The following is a 17,264-nucleotide window of genomic DNA, read 5'->3' as shown; positions in this document are numbered from 1 at the left end:
CTGTATGTAGCTCCACGTTGTTCTGGTACTGGTACTCCCTGTATATAGCTCCACATTGATCTTGTACTAGTACGTTCTGTGTATAGCTCCATTCTTGTGTATTTTATTAAATTCCTCTTATATTGCTTTTTACTCTGCTTCATTGGGAAGTGCTCGTAAGCAAGCATTTCACAGTAAAGTGGCCTAACCAATCAGAGCGCTGATGTTATACCAGTTGTATTCGGCACATGTGACAAATAAGATTTGATTTGGGTGAATGGAAAGCGAATCAGCTAATTGGGCAAATTTGTTACCACTCAAGACCGTTTTGCGTGGCTCATTAGGCTGCACGATGAGTCGATTATTGACAACTAGCATTTTAGCAAGTGTTTTTTAGACCGCATATGTCAAGGTGTAGGGCATTCAAGGAGTTGGTATGATGGGAATCAGTGATGTCATCAGCTTCTCCCCTTGCTTGAGGAACAATAGAGGAGCAATAGAGAAGAAAAGAGGAAAGGCCCACCCCTCCCACTTGTGCAACGCCCACTTTCAGACACTCCTAGAAGAGTGAATTTAGAGCAGCCAAATTATTATAGACGACGTCACACATGCCGTAGCAGCCGGTTTGTCTTCTACCAAAACCATTGGGCGCGTTCGAGTGGATCACTTTATTGTCAAGACGTTGACCAACTTTGGTCACAGCCTTTCAAAGTGTGTTGTATTATGGATATCCAAATTGTCCGACTTGTGACTACTTGTTGACTGCGTGACCTTTACAACAAATCAAATCAAAGTTTATTTGTCACGTGTGCCGAATACAACAGGTGTAGACGTTACAGTGAAATGATTACATACAGGCTCTAACCAACAGTGCAAAAAAGTATTAGGTGGACAATAGCCATGTGATCAACAACAACGTGATCAAAGGTCATGAAGTTTTGACTGCAGTCGATTGGACATTCCTGCAGTTGCTCCTCACCAACTGCAACTTGAAGTCATGACCATAGAGATGGAAAGAGTCCTCATCGTTGTATCCGTGCCATTATGGCATCTGTGATAGCCTCAATGGTGCTGCCCATGCTATCTCCATTTTGAAGATGTCAGTTTTCTTCTTAACGATTGGCTAATCCCTCCTGATGACCCGGTTGGAAATGACTCCAACAGTTGGAAGTTGATTACATTAAAATGGTGGAAACCCTGAATGGCGATGCCCATACCAATATGGCCTTTTGGCCACTAGAGGCCTCTATTATTCTCTATGGTCGGAACCAAAGCATTGTGGAAGACAACCTTCTTCTGTTCTTTTGGAAGCGAAAGGCACTACATGTTCATAAATGGTTGATGTCCCACCTATCATTGGTTATTATCAATGCATGTGTACTATTTTTAGCTTAAATACATATTTATCCTTACAATCTAATTACATTCTGTATACATCTGGCCCTTCTTTGGACACTGTGTAACAAACCTCCAAACGAGCTTCAATGCCATACAACTCTTCTTCCGTGGCCTCCAACTGCTCTTAAATGCTAGTAAAACTAAATGCATGCTCCTCAACCGATCGCTGCCCACACCCGCCTGCTTGACTAGCATCACTACTCTGGACGGTTCTGACTTAGAATATGTGGACAACTACAAATACATATGTGTCTGGTTAGACTGTAAACTCTCCCTCCAGACTCATATTAAGCATCTCCAATCCAAAATTAAATCTAGAATTGGCTTCCTATTTCGCAACAAAGCCTCCTTCACTCATGCTGCCAAACATACCCTCGTAAAACTGATTATCCTACCGATCCTTGACTCGGTGATGTCATTTACAAAATAGCCTCCAACACTACTCAGCAAATTGGATGTAGTCTATCACAGTGCCATCCGTTTTGTCACCAAAGCCCCATATACTACCCACCACTGCAACCTGTATGCTCTCATTGGCTGGCCCTCGCTACACATTAGTCGCCAAACCCACTGGCTCCAGGTCATCTATGAGTCTTTGCTAGGTAAAGGCCCACCTTATCTCAGCTCACTGGTCACCATAGCAACACCCACCCGTAGCACGTGCTCCAGTAGGTATATTTCACTGGTCATCCCCAAAGCCAACATTTCCTTTGGCCGCCTTTCCTTCCAGTTCTTTGCTGCCAATGACTGTGTTGGGGTAGGTTCCTTGTTCCTTGTCAATCATTGGCTTATTGGTAAAATTAGCGATCAGACAATATCTTCTTTAAGTAAATCAATCAAACCTTTATTAATGCAATTGCAGACAGAAGTTGACAACGGAAACACAGCACGCATGTTTCAGAGTAAGTTCTGCAAAATAAAAAAGGTCAAAGTTGCTTTAATATGCTTGCAGTCAACCCCTAGTGATGCAACTGCCTACGTCAACACCTTCTACTCATGAGACCAAGCCCATGCATATACAGTTATACAAACTTGCAGGAGAAAACAATAGTACAGTGTTTTCTAAGGGCTCAGCGGTAATTTTCCATTCCTGTGTGGTTTACAGCGGTGTGTCTGACTTGTCTCTTATCTATTTACTCCCCTGCAGGGTTCTGTGTCTATGTATCTCTTTTAGCCTTGAGGCGCTTTCTCACACACTCCCTATTCTGACTGCAATAGCTCACACATCTCTCAGACCATTTCTTATAAGAGGCAGAGCCTAGAAAAAAACTGTGGAACAGTATTAAACCTTATAATGCATATATTGCTAATCTGTGGTCCAGGACCCTATACCTGTAGTGGGGGAGGGTCTTATAGCCCTTCCCCTTCTATTAATACAACATAAGCATAATCAATTATTATAATACATCAATCATTTGGTGCAGCCCCTATCATGACCCCAAGGTGAACCCCATCAACTGGAACGAATTGCAAAAATCACTGACGCTGGAGACGTATATCTCTCTCACTAACTTTAAGCATCAGCTGTCAGAGCAGTTTACCGATCACTGCACCTGTACACAGCCCATCTGAATATAGCCCACACAACTCCCTCATCCCCATATTGTTATTTATTTTTGCGCTTTTGCACCTCAGTATATTTACTTGCACATCATAATCTGCACGTCTATCACTCCAGTGTTAATGCTAAATTGTAATTACTTCGCCACTACGGCCTATTTATTGCCTTACCTCCCTAATCTTACCTCATTTGCACACATTGTATATAGATTTTTCTATTGTGTTATTGACTGTACGTCTGTTAATTCCATGTGTAACTCTGTGTTGTTTTTTTTAATCGCGCTGCTTTGCTTTATCTTGGCCAGGTCGCAGTTGTAAATGAGAACTTGTTCTCAACTGGCCTACCTGGTTAAATAAAGGTGAAATAAAATAAATAAAATAGGCCTACATGTGATCCAAATTTCTAACATAAAAAATTAAATATCCTACTTGCGACAATATAGCTAATGTATTTATCTAGATGTTCCTGTAATGTTGTGTCCCATGTTATAGCCTACAATTTGTCTTGTCTGTAATATTGTTGTTAACAAACAAACTCAAATTTGTTGATTGTCTATTAAGTGTGAAGAAAACTGAATACATATTGCAGGCTACACATGGGTTGTTGTAGGGGATTTCTACACGGGCAATTTTAAAGGCTTAATCTGTGTCTGGGAAACAGTCCCTTAATAAGTAAGTACCCTAGACACAAGTTGTGGGGTCAATACCAAGTGCATTTGACTGCTTGGCATATTGTTCACCCAATAACTTGTGTACTGATGTACATGTATAGTCAGTCTAAAGTGAGTGTTTTGTCCTTCCTGCAGTGCTTGACTTGGGCAGGAGCTCACCGGAACTGAGTACCGGTACCTCAAATGTTCTACTGCTTGAGCTCCTGTTCCTCTTATAGAACATTAGCTCAAAAGTATTGTGGAGCTCCTGCAACTAAATATAAAACAGTACTGGCACCCAAAATGAGTACCGGAACCTATTTCAGTCCAAGTCAAGCACTGCCTTCATGTCATTTAATCAAATGAAAGTGATTTGCATGCTTACTGACAAAGGCGACATAAAGGTTGAGAAGTAAAGAAATACACTGCAGGCATGCAATCAATTATCATACAGTAAGAATCTTTGTGGGCTCCATTTAATCACATCTGTTATAATTCCATGTTACACAATCACAAATAATAATGAGGATGGTACAACAAGGGGCAGCAGGTAGCCTAGTGGTTAGAGTGTTGGGCCAGTAACTGAAAGGTTGCTAGATCGATATTCATTCCTTGCAACATGTTAATCATGTTCTGTTTTGTGTAGAAGTGGAATTTCAATAGCATCCACTTCATCAGCAATAACAAAGCCGAATGCCATGTCTGCCATTGTCGTGTTTCGACTTCTTGTCGGTGCATACGTACCTCGTCGACTTCCGGCTAGAGTCGGCTACTTTCGCCTTCGCCTCAAACGCGCCCATTACCAAACCAGTCAGATGGTTGTAGATTCGAAGATGTTGGAAATGTGCTGTAGAGCATGAGACAGAGGATTGTGTCGTTTCGGTGGAAAAAGTTGCGTGTCAACTGTGAGGGAGCCCATGTTGCTGGGGATCGGAAGTGTCCGGTGCAGGAAAACTCCTGATAAAATTGTGTTGCTGATATTCAGAGCTTAAATAGCCAAATTGATTAGCTACAGGAATCAGGACTAATAAAGCAAATGCAACAGCTTGTTTTGCAAACGTGGGCGTACCACATTGATGGGAATCCATAAAATTCCATTGCGGGCTGACACAGTAGGCTACACCCCCACAGGTTGAAACTCCTGGACAGCAGTTGTGGGTATCCTAATTGTCCATTCCATTTTGTCCTGTCTTGATTTTAGGATATATTGTTTGTTTAAAAAAACTAATTTGATTGGGCGCCATTTAAGTTAAGTCATTTGATCAAAAACCAGCATGATGTAAAATGTGTCGGTCTCATTATATGGTCATACATTTTATCTCAAGCCTACAGAAGGCTACAGAAAAGTCCACATTACTATTTCTACCATATGCTATATCCAGGGGTGAAATAATGTATTATAGAATTTAGTAGGCTACAGAAAAGGCCACATACTATTTCTACCATATGCTACATCCAGGGGTGAAATAAGAATGTATTTCTTCCCGGTACGGGACCAAGCGTGTTTTATGGTCCTAATCACATATATCATATCATATCATATATACATTCCTTATTAATTCAATATGATCTACGTGGGCCTAGTAATACAGATTTTCAAAAATATATTACATTTTATTGTTGCATAAACACAACCAGTCAAGAAGTTTTCATCTGATTATCAAACAATCACTTCCAGGGGCTCCTTCATAGGCTACCTACTGTCTACTGTCTCAGAACAGTGGTGAATGGAAAGAGACTTCTGTTACACAAAACACCAAAAAGTGTCATGACAAATTTGGCTATCATTATTAGGGCATACTTTATGCGTCCACTGGCGCGTTTTGGTGTCGGCCACTCATCTCTCTCTACCTTGGCAAAATGTCACAGTTCGTAAAACCACATCGCATTTGAGTGTAACACCCGTTTTCAAGTCCATTATCTCATTTTCATGTCTCTGCCATGCGGTAACCGATAATGATACAAAAAAAGTGATGTAATGGCCTAAAGTTGTCTTGACATGTTGCTTCAATTATTGTGAATGGCTTATGTTTTATCCTAGCTATATCTGCTACATGCTTTATGTTAGATTTTTTGTTGTTGACGGAACTTTGGTGGAACGACGTAGCGATTCATCGCTTCAACAACACCCTGGAGAGGAGCGTTGCTGCGCTGGAAATGTACAAGCGAAATATTTTGCTCACCTGCCTTTGACAAAGTGGGCAATGCTTATCACAGGGCGCTCAAAAATATAAACGCAACATACAACCATTTCCAAGATGTTACGGCGTTACAGTTCATATAAGGAATTCAGTCAATTGAAATCAATGTATCTATGGTTTTCACATGACTGGGAATACAGAAATACATCTGTTGCTCATGTAACGGATGTGAAACGGCTAGTCAAGTTAGCGGTGCGCGCTAAATAGCGTTTCAATCGGTGACGTCACTTGCTCTGAGACCTTGAAGTAGTAGTTCCCCTAACTTTTTAAAAAATGGGCCTCAGGATCTCGTCACAGTATCTCTGTGCATTCAAATTGCCATCGAGGAAATGCAATTGTGTTCGTTGTAACCATAGGGGAGGCACTCAGTTCACAATGTTGACATCATCAAACCGCTCACCCACATGACGCCATTCACGTGGTCTGCAGTTGTGATGCCAGTTGGAGTACTGCTAAATTCTCTAAAATGACTTTGGAGGCACATTATGGTAGAGAAATTAACATTAAATTATCTGGCAACGGCTCTGGTGGACATTCCTGCAGTCAGCATGCCAATTGCAGGCTCTCTCAAAACTTGAGACATTTGTGGTGTTGTGTGACAAAACTGCACAGCCTTTTATAACCAGCAGAAGGTGCACCTGTGTAATGATCATGGTGTTTAATCAGCTTCTTGATATACCACACCTGTCAGGTGGATGGATTATCTTGGCGAAAGAGAAACGCTCACTAACAGGGATGTAAACAAAATTGTGCACAAAATTCAAGAGAAATATGCTTTTTGTGCAAATGGAACATTTTTGGGATCTTTTATTTCAATTCATGAAACCAATACTTTACAAGTTGCGTTTATATTTTTGTTGTGTAAAAAGCACATATGCCACTGGTTGAGATCAATTGTTATTGTTTTGGGGCAGAATTGTGTGAGGTTTTGTGTGTTGTTGGAGATGTGTCTTGGTCAGTTCAGCTCAGAAAATTCTTCCCTCAGCAATCTACCGATTGCATGAGTGTCTGGCCCTGAGGGTGGGGATCTTGAGTAGTAGACCTGTGCCAGCACAGAGGGATAGGTCAATGAGTGACATGCTTCAGTAAGGTTGGCTTCTTAGCAATGCTTATCATTGATCAACTGTACCTCACAGAAAATAGATGTTGTGGTGGCAGCTGCAGAGAAGTACTTGGGTGTATGAGATTTGACTTCAGAAGAGTTACAGGGTGTGTTGAGCAGTAGTGTCTGGTCTTCCCAGGCCGTTGGCATGGTACAGGAGCCGATAGGGTTAAAGTAGTGGAATGGATTAGTGGGTTTTTAACGAGTGTAGGGTTAGTTGGAATGGTTTACCCCACCCCGATTTTGTATCACAAAGTATAATGGATTTATACTATAGTCCAGTTGGTGGCGATAATGCAACATATTGGAAGCCAACCGCCGTTAAACCCCACCGAAGAAAAATAAGAAACTGCTTAGCGATTTCGATGCATGCCTCGGAGCTCGATATCAAACGCAACATCACTAATCAAATGTAGCGAAAAGCTTAAATTGCTAGCAGCAAAATAAGACAAACCTGTTGTGTATAGAATAGCACAAAATACTTCGTTGGTTTTACTGGTGGGATACAAAACACACAGAGAAAATGGCGGAACTTCAGAAGGAGGCAGGACTGCCCGAAACCATTCCGGAGAACGGAGACGAAGAGGAGCCGGCTAATTCAAAGGTATCATAATGGCTCTGAGACTCCGATTTTCACTTTGAAAGAACAGAGTTGCTGGATCAGACTTTTTTTTCGGGATCTTTAGTCCGGTAATGGCTAGAAGGAATCCAACTTTTGTAAAATGAACGTCAGATTTGACTTTTCGCAGTAGGTAGGTTAGGATCATTAACGTAACAGGTTAGGGTTAGCTAAAATGACGAAAATTATACTTTTGATGTTCATTTGACTAGTCCCTTTAGTCCGGAAAATTACAGATCCGAAGCTTCTGCGCATGTTGTATCACTTTCTACGCAGGTGTATATTTTCTATGCACAGATAACAGGCTACTCAGGCGAATGGTGCTTGTTTAATAACGTTCGATCAAAGCTGAACGTCTGCAAGATTACATAATGATCACAGTATTCTACCGAACGACTATAATAGGACAGAATAATGTTACTGGTCTTACATTAACATTACACTATGCTATTTGGTTCTGTTATGCAGAATTCCTGATTTATAATGTGATCTTGCAGACATTGATTGGACTTTGATCTAACTTTTATTAAAGGAATACCATTCGCTTGAGTAGCCTGTTCTCTATGGGTGAAGGAGAATAATACACATGCGCAGACGAGCGGATTTACTGATTTGGAGGCCCCAGTCAGAGGCCAGTCTAAAGAAATGCTTATTGTATTCCCCTTGAGTCTAAGGTCCCAGGGCTGGATTTCTAATAAGATAACCTATGGAATTGTTTTACGATGGTCATACCAAGGATCATTTAGCTATTTGATTTAGAATTTTAGGACCCCAGTAGGTATAAACAAAAAAAAGTATTTGACAAAACATTGATTTTGTCCTTACTGCTACTAGACCATAGAAATGCATTGAATAACAGATTCATACATGTAAAAACATGTAATCAAAATGAAGTATGTTTTGGTGTCTGCCTTTTTCTGAGAGATATAAGAAAACTCAGGAAAAAATACAATTACATTGGAATTGCCTGTATACCTTTTTTACATGGAAATGCCCTATTCTCTTCCATTCAAGCATTCGTGAAAATACCGATTTTTCAGAATGTCTCTTGGTCGGACGAGTTTGTCAGGTATTTTCGGCCACCTTCCACCACAGTTGCGGAAGGCTGACAGGCAGTGCGCGCTAACCAAGGTTGCCAGGTGCACGGTGTTTCCTCCGACACATTGGTGCGGCGCGCTGTGTAAAGAAGCAGTGCGGCTTGGTTGGGTTGTGTATCGGAGGACGCATGACTTTCAACCTTCGTCTCTCCCGAGACCGTACGGGAGTTGTAGCGATGAGACAAGATAGTAGCTACTAAAACAATTGGATACCACGAAAAAGGGGTAAAAAAAAAAGGTATCTCTAGCTTATGTCCAGCTCATGAGGCCCCTTGATGACATGAGACCTGGGGAAATTGCCTCTTCTGCCTGATGGTAAGTCTGCCAGTGTGCGCAGAATGTGATCTGCACATGCGCAGAAGCTTCTGGAAGCTCCGGATCTTTTTCTTTTCACACTAAAGATCCCGAAAAAGCCTCAGCCTTAAAAGTATGCCAAACAAACGCCATTGATTGCAAAGTTAAACAAACCATACAACTCCATGCACAGCAAAATGATTACTTTTAACAATTTCCACAAAACACATTTACTCAAAGACAGTGCAGATGTAAAGTTTCAAAACAGAATGACGGTAAAATAGTACTTTTTCCAAAAACTCTCAAATATCTTCTCCGAATTAAGAACAAAAGATTTCTGCAGAAAGAATTGGTTGTTGGCTATGATATTAGGCCTCGAGTTTAATTTATTTTATTTTGCTTATTGAATTACAGTAAGTAATTAACACCTGGTAACATAATGCTGGTAACAGAATGACGTCATGGGTCCCTGATCTGTACTATACAGAAATCCATAATTATGAATGTCATTCTCTTCATGATGATGCATCCTGAATAGACACAAAAGTAGAAAAATGTCATTTCTTCCTTTGCATGTTTGGGTATTATGCCTCTTCTACAGACTGGCTGTTATTCTAATGAGGTCCCCAAACAAGACCACATTTGGTTTGTCCGGACCTAACCTAATATGTACCAATCACAGACGCCTGTTTCACAAGTTTGGACATCACTGTACAGCACAGTAGAGTACACTTCAGTACATCATGAACATACAGTACAGTGTCGGTCGTTCCTCAGTGGGCGAGAGGGCTGGTTACAGGAAATGGAAAGAGTATGGTGTCAGTAAGAGACAGGAGAGGTGACATTAGCTGGAGAGAGAGAGAGAGAGAGAGAAGAGACTGGGAAAGAGAGGGCGGGTTTGTCCAGACGGTTTTCACATTTGCACCATGTGGCAGAAAGCGAATGAAAAACAGTATTCCAATGGATGGGAGGACAGTAGCAGGTGACCTAACTGTGGTTTGTGACTACTATGAATTCCCATCGCAGCCAGTTCAGTTGCAGTCATTCTGTTATAATTTTTGGGTCATTCTGTGCCTTAATTTAAAACAAATATAGACTCTTAGCTTTCATTTGACACCAAATTCAATGTGCTCCTGTGAAATTAACATGCTAGTGCACATGGGGCTTCAATATGATATAGCAATCAATATGCTATATCATGGGGATCTCTAGGCCGACAAACAAATCCTCATTATCATATTGGTACTGCTAGGTATTCAAATTAGAACTACCTACTACTGTAAAAATGTATAGACTTAATTTATTTGTTTGGCTATTTATTGTATATGCTATCTATTCTAATTTGGACTTTAATCATAATAAAACGTAGGCTATGTTATCTATTACAAATTATGTTATTTGAGAGAACAGAGACAATAGGCCTACTAGTAATTATGCCATTTTAAATGTATTTCCAGGCAGAGGAGATGGACACCTCAGAAGACCTGCAAGATGACAACCTGATCGAGGGGGAACACTTCCACAGTTCTAATAATGAGCAGCAAGATGGACATTTGGCAGTTAGGAGGAATGTAATATTAGAACGAACAAAATTCAACCAAAGACAACAAGAAGCAGGAGAGACTGCTGATGATTTTATCTCTGCGCTTCATTGTTTGTCAGAACATTGTGGTTATGGAGCTCTACTCAGTGAGGAAATAAGAAACAGGCTTGTCATGGGCTTACGTGACAGAAGACTGTCTGAGCAATTACAAATGGACCCAGAAATTACACTGGATGAAGCTGTCACATGCATTCGTCAAAAGCAACAGGACCTGCCGGAGAATACCTTCAAAGCTACCAGCAATGCTGCAAATGTAGAGGGTGTGCTTTCACATAGCAAACAGCAATGCCCAGCCAATGTCCAGTGCCAATCAGAGAAGAATCAAAACTCAGAAAGACCACAACAACCCCAAACAACGCAGGAGAATGAAGAGGAGCCTCTAGACACTGATGACTTCATTGAGGATTTCAGACCTGGAGGAGAAAAGCCTCACTACTGCGCCTACTGCGGTCAGAACTTTCAAAAAGTAAGGGATCTTATAAGACACCATCAAACACATACAGGAGTGAAAGAAATGTTCTGCCCTGATTGTGGGAAAGGTTTTACCCGCTCTGATAATCTGAAAAGGCACCAGAGGACACATAAGAAAGGGGGTGATTGTCTTTACTGTGATAAAAGCTTTTCTGAACCGGGAGAACTAAAAATACACATGGAAGTACATAGTCAAGAAAGGCCATACCTTTGCCCTGACTGTGGGAAGCAATTCAAACAGTTATGGGTGTTGAAAAATCACCAGCTAAAACATACAGAGAAGATCTCACCACAGGAAAGGCATCACTACTGCTCCGACTGTGGAAAGAGCTTTACACGAAGGCATAGTCTTAGAAGACATCAGCAAGAAACGCATACAGATGAAAAGCCGTACCACTGCTCTAATTGCGACAAAAGTTTTGCGGGACGTGAGAGACTTAAAAAACATCAACTAACGCACAAGGAAAAGAAACATAAACATTACCGCTGTTCAAGGTGTGATAAAAGATTTCCTGACATGGCAAAACTAAGATCACACCTTCCAGTACATTCTGTAGACCTGGCACTCCACTGCTCGGACTGTGGAAAGTGTTTCTTAAACAAGACAAAGTTTGAAAGACACACAAGAATACACACTGCAAGTGGAAAAAAGCCATTCCTCTGCACTGACTGCGGGGATGGTTTTACAACTTTACGACGGTTGGAAGAGCACCAGCGAACACACACCGGAGAGAAACCGTACCACTGCACTGAATGCGGGAAGCGTTTTGCACGTGAATGGACATTAAAGAGTCACAAGCAAGTGCACAAGTTAAAACACTCTGGAGAAAGAGCTGCCTATCCTTGCTCTGAATGTGGAAAGTCCTTCTCCCGTTCACGTGATGTGATGACTCATGTGAGAAGGGTGCATAATAAAGAGCGACCTTTCCAGTGCTTCTGCTGTGAAAAACGTTTCTTCCAAAAGAACTTCCTTACAGTACACATGAGAATTCACACTGGAGAGAAACCATACCAGTGCTCAGACTGTGGACAAAGCTTCTCCCAAATTGGAGACCGAAAACGGCACCAGAAGAGGCAACACTCTGGAGAGGAGACTTGACCTCTATACAACAGTGTGGATGGCCCCCTAATTTGGGAAAAAGTCGCTGACTCCGCCCTCCTCGTGAACTGGAAACCGATGAGTGGTCGCCATATGTAGGAGATTGCCTCCTTTGTCAGAGGAACATCAGGGAAGAATCTCAATTGCATACTCGCATCCCCTCTCCTCCTTCTCAAAACCCATTGGAGGAGAAGGTCATATGGGAGGGACCTCTGGCTTTCTCATCCAATGGGTTTGAGAAGAGAGGAGAGGGAACACGAGGAGTACTCGATTGACATTCTCCACCTGTGTATCCTACAGGCTCCCGATCACAAAACAAATCTTTTATCTATAAAATGTCTGGAACAACCAGCTAAACTTGTTTTTACCACTTTACACATTTTGGGATTCCTCCTATGTAAGCATCATTTGCTTGATGACGTGCAAGTGGAGTAGGAGAGTAATTTCATACATGCTACGGTTTGTTTTCACGTTTCCTTTCACTGATTACTTTTGATCTTTTTCAAAAGGAGGCGAGGAGAGTTTGCAAAACCAATTGAGAATCTCCCACAGACGCTCAATAAGAAAGGACTACAACAGTAAAACAAACATACAATATTGTCATAGCATCAGTCTTTATTGTAGTTTTTTTTTGTCAACTTTGTCAAACAATTATTTGAATATTTTGTATCAAAAGTTAACTCTTTATATACATTTTTATTTTATCACCCTCGTAGTTTCCACCCGGCAAATTTGTATTTGTTAATCCTCCAATGCACAAAGCATCCCATAAGGCCTGGCGGGTAGGGGCGTTGGGCCAGTAACCCGAAAGGTTGCTGGATCGAATCCCGAGCGGACAAGGTAAAAATCTGTCGTTCTGCCCCTGAGCAAAGCAGTTAACCCACTGTTCCCAGGGGCGACGAAGACATGGATGTCGATTTAAAGCAGCCCTCCGCACTGCTCTAATTCAGAGGGGTTGGGTTAAATGCGGAAGTCACATTTCAGTTGAATGCATTCAGTTGTACAACTGACTAGGTATTCCCCTTTCCCTATGTCCTGACTCCTGTGTGCACTTGCATGTGGGTTTTGACATGATTGGCTTGTCTGAATTGTGCCCCGCAGACATCACACCAGAGAGAACAGTCTATGACTAGGGTGGCTGGAGTCTTGGGCAATTTCTAGGGCTTTCTCTGACACCACCTGGTATAGAGGTCCTGGATGGCAGGAAGCTTGGCCCCAGAGATTTACTGGGCCGTACGCACTACCCTCTAGAGCACCTTGCCGTCGGAGGCCGAGCAGTTGCCATACCAGGTGGTGATGCAACCATGCTCTCGTTGGTGCATTCCCGCCACCTACTGTGCTGGAGTGTGGGCCAGAGACACTGCTAGCAATGGCAATGGGTGCGGTTTGTAGTAAATGATTTGTTGTGGGTGCGGCATGTAATAACCGTAGACTGCAGATATACATTATTGAGGCATTTGGGTAGCCAGGCAATCCATATCAAAGATGATCTATTATATTGACAAGAAAACTGAGTTGACTGTTGATTCAATGATTGAGTCAGGTGAGATCAGGTGGGACCATTCCAATGAGACAGGGGGGTCACCATTGAGACCAGGGTCTCATTCTCAAGGGAGCCCTGTGAACATGAACACACAATTCAGTACAACATAAAGCAAAATAACAACATCAACACAATACAACAAATACAACAAGATTAATCAAAACAAACACAATGATCACATCTCCCTCAAAATTGATGGTGACCAGCGAGTCCTGCTTCAAGGTGGCCTGAAGGCTATTCCGCCCTATGGGATTCCCAATCACGGCCGGTTGTGATACAGCCTGGAATCGAACCAGGGTCTGTAATGATGCCTCTTGCCCTGAGATGCAGTGCCTTAGACTGCTGCGCCATTCGGGAGCCCTCTGCTGCATAAATAATGTAATAGGCCAGGGCGATATGTATACTGTAGCTAATAAAGTAATACTAAGTGTATGTTTTGAGGTAAGCTGTTAGTAGCCCATGTGCCTCAGCATAATAATTTGGTCTGTTTTCACATCTTAATTTCGCCTAGTGTTCTGATTTGGTGATGCACATGTAACCTATAACCTATTTTTGCGAAATGTAATCATTGAATATTGTAAGAGCTTTCATTGTCTGCTTATATACCCCCTTTATTTATCCTACGGTTCTGACTTGATGTACAGGCAGAACAATGTAAGAACGGCCCATGTTCTGAAGTGCTTAACAAATAGTTACATTAACAACGTCCGTCTTAGCTCGCTCATTAACGTCTTAATCGAAATGACGGATTGCCTCTTATCCGCTTGTCTTCCCCTTATGCCATAGTTTCTACATCGCAATTGTCAGTAGAAACCACATTTGTTAAAGCAAGTCAGCCATATCACCTATGTTTTTTTTAAAGGCAGTAAATGAGACTGAATGATATCTTTCCCTGCCAGACAAGGCTCTGCTGATAGCCAGGTGTAGCAGTGGTATAGTGCAATTCATGTATTGTTTAATGTTGTGTAGTGGCTTAGCTGGCATGCATCCCACTTTAAAAAAATAAAATAAAAATTTGTTGGGGGTCACACCAAGATTTACATGCTAAAATCGCCACTGCCCATATAAATAAAGCCACACTGCGGGTTTCCTGCTGTTCAATTGTTTTTTCAACCCAAATAAATGCCTGTATTATGCAATCATAACTCAAAATATAATACTGTATCAGTCCATTGTTTTTATTTTTATATTTGAGTATTTCTAGACAAACAATATAAACCACCATTGACATCCTTGTATCCACAGCCTTGTCCATGTGTGAGTGGGTGTGTGTTCCAGCTCTGTGTTTATCAGATAGGGGCAGGCTATAGAAAGTGAAACATATGTAGCTACAATCCTTAATTAAAACAATAACAAGGGGCTCACTCCGCTGTTATTTTACTTATACTGTGGTGTTATAGTTAAGTAATTACATTTTTCAGAGGATGCGTAACAATCAATGGAAGACCCTGATCAGAAAGTCAGCCAGACGACATGAAAAAGTGCAGAGATGCACAGCCATCTACAGATGGCCAAAAAGGGACATCTTGTACACCATTGAAACAAGCAAAACTACAACCAGGAGGATCACACACCTCACGAAGCCGGCTTAATCATCTTGTATTTGACTTCATAGAGGATGTGCAACCCTTTTCACTAGAAGAGGTGCCTTCCTTCCGCAAGCCAGTAGAAGGAATCAGTGGGGGGAGAAAGGTCATGTGTAGAAAGACCATTGATTCAATGAATTGCAGTGGCAATTTATATTGACTACATCCTTCCTAGCTTGCTCAGAAATTTCTTAATCGAAATTACGGATTGCCTCTTATCCGCTCATCGTTCCCTTATGCCATACTTTCTACATCTCAATTGTCAGTAGAAACCACATTTGTTTAATAACCTCTACAGGAACGGTGTCCACCCCACGGGACGGTTAAGCTAACGTAGGTTAATGTGATTAGCATGAGGTTGTAAGTAACATGAACATTTCCCAGGTTATAGATATATCTGATATAGGCAGAAAGCTTAAATTCTTGTTAATCTAACGGCACTGTCTAATTTACAGTAGCTATTACAGTAGAATAATATCATGCTATTGTTTGAGGAGAGTGCACAATTATGAACTTGAAAATGTGTTAATAAACCAATTAGGCACATTTTGGCAGTCTTGCGACAACATTTTGAACAGTTATGCAATGGTTCATTGGATTAACCTAAAACTTTGCACATGCACTGCTGCCATCTAGTGGCCAAAATCTTAATTGCGCCTGGGTTGTAATAATACATTATGGCCTTTCTTTTGCGTTTCAAAGATGATGATACAAAAAAAAAACATATTTTATCTTTTATGAGATCTAATGTGTTATTCTCCTACATTAATTTCACATTTCCACAAAGTTCAACGTGTTTCCTTTCAAATGGTATCAAGAATATCCATATCCTTGCTTCAGGTCCTGAGCTACAGGCAGTTAGATTTGGGATAAGTCATTTTAGGCGAAAATGTCAAAAAAGGGTCAGATCCTTCTACGCAAGTCAGCCATATATATATATACACACACACACACACACACACACACACACACAGAGACTCACACACACAGTGGGGCAAAAAAGTATTTAGTCAGCCACCAATTGTGCAAGTTCTCCCACTTAAAAATATGATAGAGGCCTGTAATTTTCATCATAGGTACACTTCAACTATGACGGACAAAATGAGAAAAAAAAATCCAGAAAATCACATTGTAGGATTTTTAATGAATTTATTTGCAAATTATGGTGGAAAATAAATATTTGGTCACCTACAAACAAGCAAGATTTCTGGCTCTCACAGACCTGTAACTTCTTCTTCCTCCACTCGTTACCTGTATTAATGGCACCTGTTTGAACTTGTTATCAGTATAAAAGACACCTGTCCGCAACCTCAAACAGTCACACTCCACTATGGCCAAGACCAAAGAGCTGTCAAAGGACACCAGAAACAAAATTGTAGACCTGCACCAGGCTGGGAAGACTGAATCTGCAATAGGTAAGCAGCTTGGTTTGAAGAAATAAACTGTGGGAGCAATTATTAGGAAATGGAAGACATACAAGACCACTGATAATCTCCCTCGATCTGGGGCTCCACGCAAGATCTCACCCCGTGGGGTCAAAATGATCACAAGAACGGTGAGCAAAATCCCAGAACCACACAGGGGGACCTAGTGAATGACCTGCAGAGAGCTGGACCAAAGTAACAAAGCCTACCATCAGTTACACACTACGCCGCCAGGGACTCAAATCCTGCAGTGCCAGACGTGTCCCCCTGCTTAAGCCAGTACATGTCCAGGCCTGTCTGAAGTTTGCTAGAGAGCATTTGGATGATCCAGAAGAAGATTGGGAGAATGTCATATGGTCAGATGAAACCAAAATATAACTTTTTGGTAAAACTCAACTCGTCGTGTTTGGAGGACAAAGAACACCATACCTACTGTGAAGCATGGGGGTGGAAACATCATGCTTTGGGGCTGAATTTCTGCAAAGGGACCAGGACGACTGATCCGTGTAAGAATGAATGGGGCCATGTATCGTGAGATTTTGAGTGAAAACCTCCTTCCATCAGCAAGGGCATTGAAGATGAAACGTGGCTGGGTCTTTCAGCATGACAATGATCCCAAACACACTGCCCGGGCAACG

The 17,264-nt window shown here is 41.6% G+C and overlaps 1 protein-coding gene and 1 long non-coding RNA gene across 2 annotated transcripts; one reads left to right on the top strand and one right to left on the bottom strand.

Annotated features, from left to right (window-relative positions):
• Positions 1–6,563: 6,563 nt before the first annotated feature.
• LOC149975455 (uncharacterized) lies at positions 6,564–8,895 on the bottom strand. Its single transcript, XR_016488357.1, has 2 exons — positions 6,918–8,895; positions 6,564–6,830 (listed from the first exon to the last, which is right to left on the bottom strand). It is a non-coding gene; the product is annotated as an uncharacterized LOC149975455 (long non-coding RNA).
• On the top strand, positions 7,363–14,854 carry LOC149975454 (uncharacterized). Its single transcript, XM_021571159.3, has 2 exons — positions 7,363–7,494; positions 10,358–14,854. The coding sequence occupies exons 1-2, from the start codon at positions 7,414–7,416 to the stop codon at positions 12,071–12,073; spliced, it is 1,797 nt and encodes a 598-aa protein (XP_021426834.2). The 5' UTR covers positions 7,363–7,413; the 3' UTR covers positions 12,074–14,854.
• The last annotated feature ends 2,410 nt before the right edge of the window (positions 14,855–17,264 follow it).

This window comes from Oncorhynchus mykiss, chromosome 18, assembly GCF_057628025.1.
Source record: "Oncorhynchus mykiss isolate SJ-2025 chromosome 18, ASM5762802v1, whole genome shotgun sequence".
NCBI classification, from domain to species: domain Eukaryota; kingdom Metazoa; phylum Chordata; class Actinopteri; order Salmoniformes; family Salmonidae; genus Oncorhynchus; species Oncorhynchus mykiss.
Note: the sequence above shows the minus strand (reverse complement) of the source record. Positions and strands in the feature narration are given on the sequence as shown.

What these genes read in the sequence shown, in the direction of transcription:
- LOC149975454 (XM_021571159.3), top strand. Translation starts at nt 7,414, where the DNA reads ATGGCGGAACTTCAGAAGGAGGCAGGACTGCCCGAAACCATTCCGGAG. An exon ending in AGGAGCCGGCTAATTCAAAG is followed by an intron (nt 7,495 to 10,357) that starts GTATCATAATGG and finishes ATGTATTTCCAG; the next exon opens with GCAGAGGAGATGGACACCTC.